The sequence below is a fragment of the Cupressus sempervirens genome, chromosome 10 (genome assembly GCF_028749045.1).
Source record: "Cupressus sempervirens isolate cs-2001-9-10 chromosome 10, ASM2874904v1, whole genome shotgun sequence".
Lineage (NCBI taxonomy): Eukaryota > Viridiplantae > Streptophyta > Pinopsida > Cupressales > Cupressaceae > Cupressus > Cupressus sempervirens.
In genome coordinates, this window is record NC_143127.1 from 124,936,088 (window position 1) to 124,944,690 (window position 8,603).

An 8,603-nucleotide genomic window follows, 5' to 3' on the forward strand; every position below is an offset into this window, starting at 1 on the left:
TGAGTCTTATTTCATCATCATACTGTGAAGTGTGTTCTCATTGGAGATATTTGGAGGTTGCCCCCTCAAAGTGGCCTATTACTCTCAACTATTATCAAGTACTTATATAATATTTCATATTATTTCTTCTATTGTGCAAGTTATTTTATTACAAGTGGTATCAGAACATGATCTTGGCACCATAGAGGCAAGATTTTTTCTCAACATTGGGGTGATTTTGGGAAGACCATAACTTTCAAATTTTAGAAAAAATTTCAAAGATTTTTAAAGGGTTTTTGAAAACCATATTAAAGAAGCTATAGTCCAAAATTTAGAGGAATTGGAGAAAATTATTACAGAATTATGATTTCTACACAATTTTTTGAGATCTTCATATCTCTCACATCCTACCGAATTGGAGTATAACTTGTATTAGGTTTTTGAATACATAGTAGAGGAGCCTAAATTCAAAGCTTGGAGAAATTGAAAAACAAAAATGAGCAAGATATTGTAAAATTGGGAAAATTCTCTCTCAAGGCAGCAAATTTGCTAATTTTTTGGGGGGGACTTTTTCAAAGTAAGGATTTCTTGGCCCAAGTAAGTTATAGTAAAAATAAATAAATCATAGAATTTACATTTCATTTGTGTGATTTATTTCAAAAACATTGGTTTCCATCATGACGGGGCCTCCAACAAGAGGCAAAAAGAATTCTACCACACCGAGGAAATCCTCTAATCAAGATTGGGAAGCAACAAAGGATAGTAATCCCAATGAGGAACTTAGTAAGTTCAAGGAAGAGGTTAAGAAGGATATGTGTGACCTACGAGGAGATATATCAGATATATGAAGCATGTTAAGCACCTATATGAATGAAACAAAGAAGGAGCTCTCAAGCGATCAAGGTGAAACCTTCAAGTCGACTAATAATGACAAATTTTATTAATCCTATGGGATCTAGGAATTTTTTCCAAAGGTGGATATGCACAAATTTCATGGCAAGGATCCTCTAACATCGATAAATCAAATGAAGAACTTTTTTGCAGTACATCAAATCCCATATGGACAAAAGGTTACAATGGCTTCCTTATATCTAGAACCAGATCAATTCATTTGGTATCACTAGCTTTGTACTCGTAGGAGGAAAAAGGGTCTCACTGTATCATGGTCAATGTTTATAGAAAAACTCCAAGCACAATATAGCAATAGTGTGACAGAAAACTTTTTTAGCCAACTTGCTAAGCTTCAACAAACAGGATCAGTTAAGGATTATATTCAACAATTCCAAAATCTATCCTTAAGAGTGGATACAATTATAGAGAACTTGAATGATTTATTCTTGGGTAGTCTCAAGGATCACATTCAACATGAGGTATGCATGTTTTGTCTCAATTCAATAAATGAGTCTTTTATATTGGCACGCAGGGTAGAGGAGAAGTTCTTGATTCCTAGAAAGCAAGAGGCTAATGTGACAAGAGACAAAGGATATTCAACACCTTATCTTCCTCAACCTACTAGGTTGACTCCACAACAAATTGAGGAGAAAAGAGCAAAAGGGTTGTGTTTCAATTGTGATAGCAAATATAGTCGAGGACATAAGTGTAGTGAAAATAAATTGTTCTATATTGAAGGTCCGGGTGAGGAAGAAGAGGATGAGCCAATATCAGAGGAGGATAGGGAGTCAGGTGAGGAATCACATGATTCTCAACCAATAATTTCTTTTCATGCACTTTCAGGTTTCAGTGCACCACAAACTCTCAAAGAGAATTTAGCTATGGCACAAAATCGAATGAAACAACAAGTGGACCAACGTCATAGTGAAAGAAATTTTGAAGTTGGGGATTGGGTCTTCTTGAGATTGCAACCTTATAAACAAATCTCAATGAAGCAACAAAAAAATAATAATAAGTTGTCTCCAAGATATTATGGACCATACCAAATCATGCAAAAGACTGGTAGTGTTGCCTACAAGCTTGAGTTGCCACCACCAACAAAGATACATCTAGTTTTTCATGTTTCTTGTTTGAACAAGGTAATTGGGCAAAATATTCCTACTCAAATAGTACTACCAGAAATTGATGAAGAAGGAAGAATAATTTTGGAACCAGAGTGCATTCTTCAAACATGTACGAAGAACCTGAGGAACAAAACCCTAACTCAATATCTCATCCAATGGAAGAATTTACTAGTTGAAGAGGCCACATGGGAGGATGAGGAGTTCATTCAAAAGAATCCACACTTGGTTAGCATTGAGGACAATGCTTTTTTCAAGACAGGGGGCATGCTACACCCTTAATATTATTGTATATTGGGTTATGAATAGTCAACTTGTGGCTATCTTAATCCTTAATTAAGTCATGTTATCATTATTATATTATAATTTAGGTGGGCAGGTCGGCCTAGGTGTTATGAAGGGTTGTGTCTATTCAACCTAAGCATAATTAGGTATATATAGGAGGTTGTGAGTCTTATTTCATCATCATATTGTGAAGTGTGTTCTCATTGGAGATATTTGGAGGTTGCCCCCTCGAAGTGGTCTATTACTCTCAGCTATTATCAAGTACTTATATTTCATATTTCATATTATTTCTTCTATTGTGCAAGTTATTTCAGTATCGTTGGATGATTATACTTTGTTATATGTATTTGATTATCAGTGATCTTATGAGATGATGTATTTTATTTATGATGTATACTATTTCAAACTTTCATACCCTATGACTTGTACATTGGATTGTGCATTTTGATTATGCCAAGTGGCATTCTATGTAATTGTATATTATTGAAGTTGAAATTGTACTTGTGATTATTCCATGATGTGGATTTTGGTTATGTGTTAGATTTAATATTAATAAAACTTAAATGTTATTCAATATCATAGAACCCTAAGAGATGTAATCTATTTATGATTATTGTTATGTGTGAGCTATTGCTTCCACTATTTTATCTCTTGATGTTATTGCTTCTACTATGTTATTTGTTGATGTTATTATCTCTATAAAAAAATTTTGGGAAACTTAGTGAAACTTTAGGTTAATTTCTTTTGGGTTCCTTGGCAGGGCATCATAACAATAGTGGCAAAACAACCAGAAGAAAACCAACAAACAATTAAATAGACCCCTTAAATATTTACATACAAAATAAAAGTAACATCATAATAGTAAAAGAAAGTACTAAAGTCCATGCACTTAACACTAATAGAGTTAAACAATTTAACAAAAGGGATGTGGGTGGTTAGCACATCATACCGCCCACATTCCATACCCAAGTTCAACAAGAAAAGAAAAACCATCAAAACAGGACATAAAGAAACAACTAGCAGAGTACCCAAAAAAAAACTAGACATAGGAACAAAGGACCATCAAGGGGAAGGTCACTAACTGGCAACCATCTTCTTGCCTTTTCTAGCCAAAATAACTTTGGCCCAATCATTCACAAGGAAATTATAGAGCAATTTCAAATCTTCATTCCCAAGGCCCTCTTCCTCCTTCTCATGAGCTAGAAGGTGGATGGTGGTTCTAGCTGTATGGGTCACCTTTAGAGTGAACTTGGAGAAGAAGGTGAAACCTTCCTCTATCACATTACACCGATCCTTAAGTTCCTGGAATTCTTTAAGAGTAACAACCACCTCCTCTATCTTACATAAATTTATTGCCTTGCTGCAATTCACCATGACTTCCTTTTATCCTACACATATAAATTGTTAGTGGGATCCTTTAAGATTTCCATACCATCATTCCTTATGGAGGAAGAAATAGTGTTAGGGGAATCTTTATCAAACTTGGAGTCTTCTTGGTTAGCAGCAGACAATAGGGTGAAAGTGGTAGAAATATGAGTGGGGTCTTGGGACGGGTCCTTGGTAGGGTTCTCTACCTCAAAATCCCAGGTGCCATCAACAGTGTCATCCCACTTCTCCTCTTCTTTGTTATCAATATCATCATTCAACTTCTCCTTATCATCCCCTAAAATTTTAGCACTCTCCTCCGAATTGGTATCTTCCTCCTCATCCTCATGTAAGTGTCTAGCCATTTGTTTGAATCTACCCTTGGCCTTGGCAAGCCTACCCTATCTTCTTTTGTTCCCATAGATCTCTTCATCTAAGTCCCCAATCTCCACCTCCACCCTCTTTTTAGTTTTAATTTTCTTATTGGCAACCAGCTCCAGAACCTGAGGTTTTTTCTTCTTGGTCTTTATTAGGGTTTGGCTGAGTGAGGGTTGTGGAGTAGGGGCACAACTACCACCCACAAAATTTAGATGAAGGAGATCAACAATGGGGTGGAAACTATCAATGGCAATCACTCTAGAAGGGCATAGGTCCATGTGGAACTGGAATAAATGAAATATGAGCCCTTGGACTATGTGGCACTTGCTAATTATAAGATTACACAAATTAATAACTAAAGGCACATTTACATTTAGAAAATTAAAATATTTTTTTCATTTTTCCATTAAATGTCTAAAGTTTTGAAAATATACGACTTAAAATCATGTTTCATATGCAATTTGATAACTAATTTTCAAAAGAGTACTTGTAAATGTTTTATGAACATAGGTGTTAATGGTTTAGATTATTAACAACTTTATTTTGTTTATCTGTTTTTTTTTTTTTTGGTATAACCAAATTTGAAAGTACTTGTAAATGTTTTATGAACATAGTTGTTAATGGTTTAGATTATTAACAACTTTGTCTTGTTTATCTTGTTTTTTGTTGTTTCATCATTGCATGGACCATTAATCAAAATATTGTTGAATTAGAATTATTTTTTAATATAATGAAGTAGGTAGATCTTGATATAAGGCATTGTTATGGACATTATTTTCACATCACTATTTCTTTTTTATATGTTAATATTATATTAAAAGGTGAGAGTAAAAGATTTCCAAGTAGAATTTGTAGCATGTAAAAGATTTTGGCCAATAATTTTTATAGAAAATTTTGGAATTTCAACTGTTCACTCTGATTACAACACTTATGTGGAAGAAGCTACTTTCTTTAGCATTGTTTTATTTTGAATGGGATTAAAACACAATTTATTTTGAATTTTGAAATATAACCATGTACTTACCTCATGTTCCCATGTAAATTATTAATTCCAAGAAAGGGAACAATTGGAATCTTTTCTAAATAAGTGGAGCAGCTATTGTTTAGGAATTGAAAATAAGCTATAGGAGAAAAGGAGGGGTTTAAAATAAGCAGCAACTGCTTATTGAAAAAAGTTAGAAGTGACTTCATAAAATAGAAAATTATGTACAATGATATTTGAACAAATAAAAATTGTCAGAAATTTTACTAAATTATTTAAGGGAATTCACAGAACTCCATTTTTTCTGTCTTCTAAAGGTTTAATCTTGATTTTGTTTTTAGTTTAGCTTTTTATTTTATTATCGAATTTTAATATTGTTTAATCCTAGGATTATCAAAGTACACCTTCTCATTATTTATTGGTAAAAACTAGCTACACCTAGATTTATTAGCTAAAGACTATGGAATTGGAAATTCTTGGTCAAGTGTTGAATCTACAAAGTTACCACAAAAACTCAGAAACCCTCATGTCATTTTTAAGATAGAGGATTTTGTTCAATAGTTAAAGAAACCCACATCTCCATGGCCATATCAAAAAATATTTTGAAGATTTTTACTATTTTAAGAAAAAAAATATAGAAAGAATCCTGACCATAGCTCACAATATGTAGTTGCAAGAGATTTGCCAAAGTGATACAAATATATCAATCAAGCATGTTTTGCAGAGGAGAACCCCCTAATTCTATACCATCATAAAATACCAAATACGGTAAAGCCATGAAAAACTTTAGACCATAATTTGTTTTTGCCCAAACCAATTGACCCTTGCATGGAAACCAAGAAAAGCAAAAAACTATGCAATCAAATACCATTAGAGAATGAAGAATGTTAAGCTGGAGAATGTGAGGGGCTTGTTTATACAAGTCATTGGAAATGTCTAGAATGTTTGAGAGGAGAGAAGTAATAGGTAGAAACTAATAATTTTATAAGGTAAAATTTCAGGAGAGTTCCATGATGTATTATATTATTAAATGAAAATACTGTGGAGAGCTCTATATTTTTTACAATCAATTTTTATTAGAAGATATTTGCAATTATTGTGAGTGGTTGCTTTTTATTATTATTTTAAGCTCTATATTTTTGACAATCAATTTTTTATTACAAGATATTTGTAGTTATTGTGAGTGGTTGCATTTTTTATTATTTTATTTGATCTTCATAGTGAAATGCATAAACTTTCCAAATTAGTGGTCGCATTTTTTTATTTTTTTATCGGATCTTCATAGTAAAATGCATAAACTTTCCATTGTTTTTTTGAATCTTGTGCACAAAAGCCAAAGTCCTACTGTAACATAAGACAACCAATCAAATTTCAAATAAATATTTGCTTTTGAATTATTAAAAATGTAACATCTATTAAAATTCTATATCTAAAAAAAATCTTCGACAAATAATCTACTATGATTTGACAACTAAATTGAAAATTACATTTCAATGAATGTATAGTTTCTGCCTATGGCAAAAAAGTAATAAGGTTGCAACTTAGACTGAAAATCAGAAAAGAAGATTTTGACGGCCGTGTGTGACCTTTATCTCTACGATTTGATTGCCACTTTATAATGTCTATGTAAAGACGGCTATTTATCTTGAACTACTATTCTTCTGACATGAAATTACTGCTGCGAACAATATTTTTAACAAACTTGTCTAATCTTCCAGCTGCGATCACCGTATGCATCGCCTCTGCACTCAAGCTTGCCCTAAAATCCCTCACACCAATTGTTTCATTTCCCTATTGCTCAGATCTTCTGGAACAACGAAATTTTTTCGAGAAAAAATGACAGCGAGATTAGGCAGAAGTTGGATGAAATTAAAGAACGAGGTTGTCTGTGTTTGTGCAATGTTGAGCTACGATGCTGCTTCTTCAATTCTACTCTTAAAACCCCCATACATATGTTTACCCCTTTCTCATTTCAATGATTCTGGGATTTCTTTTTGTTCAAGATTATTAGTTTGGTTTCCTCAAGTTTGAATCTTATACTATTATAAAAGAGAAATTAAAATAGATGTTTTTGGATTTGTCTGCATAAGCTTGTGCAATCAAATTCAGAAACATCTCATGCTAATACTGTAGAATTTTAATTTTCACATCTCTGCAAAAACAAAAGATTAATCCAAACATTAAAATTAATTTGACGGATCTGAAAAAGTTGCGGCGCCAATGGAGGAGGTAAAATTCTTCAGCACACTTTTGAAAAATTTAATTGCTGACCTGAAAACGTTAGTTCTCGAGACTAACAATTAAACTACCATTTATCCAAAATGTAGAATAAACTCGTATGTGAACTTTCTTAAATTGAACAAGCCCCAAAAAAGTCTTAGAAGCCAAGAGAGTGAGATGAACAATCATTTGTAATTGGTGAAACATGGGTAGCATGGTGCAATTTATTTATCTCATCAATCTTACACTAGATTAGAAAATACATCACCGCGAGATGTGATTTAATGACCGCTAATGAAGTCAGAAATAGTGTGAACGAGACGGAGAGTTCCTTCATAGTGAGGAAGCATAACATGATAAGCATGGGTCCCACTTTCCTCCACCACCAATTTCGCCTCTTTCCCGCAGCTCTTCATGTACTCGTAAAACATCTCTCCTCTCTCTTTAAGCACATCCTTTCCCGCAACTGCCACCAAGACCGGCGGTAATTTCAAATCCGCCTTCAGGAGTGAAACAGCCGGGTTACAGAACGGGTGGTCTCTGGTGGACCCCGCAGGCAGAGCCAGACTCCAGATGAAATTACACATTTCTGCAAATTTCAAACCCGCTGGCGTTTTATCAGTCTCCGCCACTTCCTCACCCCCAAAGAAGGGGTGAATAGTAATCACTCCCTTCACAGCCAGCGGCCTCAGGTCCACGTCAGCAACCCGCAGTGCCACGTGGTAAACGATGTTCGCTCCGGCACTTTCTCCGGCGAAAAAACACCGGCTGAAATCCACGGCGGACGGCAAAAGCCACTCCTCCGGCGCCTCTGCGCTCCCCGCTGCCTGCTTCCCGATCCATTCCACAGCATCCGTACAGTCGTCGTAGGCCGCCGGCAGCCGGTGCTCCGGCGCCAGCCTGTAATCCACCGACACGATTATTATGCCGGCGGTTTTGCACAAATTGTGGAAAAAAGTGTGGTATTCAACCCAGGCTGTGGAACAAACCAAGAACCCTCCTCCATGAAAATAGATCAGCAACGACGGTTTTTCAGCGGCGGTTTCCGGCTTGAATATGCGAGCCCAGACGCCGGTTTCTAGATTTACGGTGACGTCTTTGGATGCAACGCCGTCTGTAAATTGTGAAGAGGCGGGTACAGTGTGTCGAGGAAGGCGCAGCACAGAGCCATCTGAAAAGATCTTCACTTGCCCTTCTATTTCTGCTACGACTTCCATTCCCAGGGTTTCTGCAATTACTTTTATCTGTCTAAAATATATGGAAAAAAGACACCTTTAGCCCTGCACCTAAAAGGGCAGCCGATCGGAGGATCGAATCTCCCCAGTCCATAAAATGTTGAAAATTAGGGAAGAAAACAAAAAGGTCGCCTGCAATGTGGAAAT

At 35.2% G+C, this 8,603-nt stretch overlaps 1 protein-coding gene across 1 annotated transcript; it reads right to left on the reverse strand.

Moving 5' to 3' along the window:
* Window positions 1–7,409: 7,409 nt before the first annotated feature.
* Window positions 7,410–8,603, reverse strand: LOC149532918 (putative carboxylesterase 17). The gene has a single exon (XM_089805697.1). It carries the CDS (start codon window positions 8,436–8,438, stop codon window positions 7,503–7,505), a length of 936 nt encoding a protein of 311 aa, XP_089661823.1. The 5' UTR covers window positions 8,439–8,603; the 3' UTR covers window positions 7,410–7,502.

Coding starts and splice junctions, on each gene's coding strand:
- LOC149532918 (XM_089805697.1), bottom strand. CDS start 8,438: ATGGAAGTCGTAGCAGAAATAGAAGGGCAAGTGAAGATCTTTTCAGAT.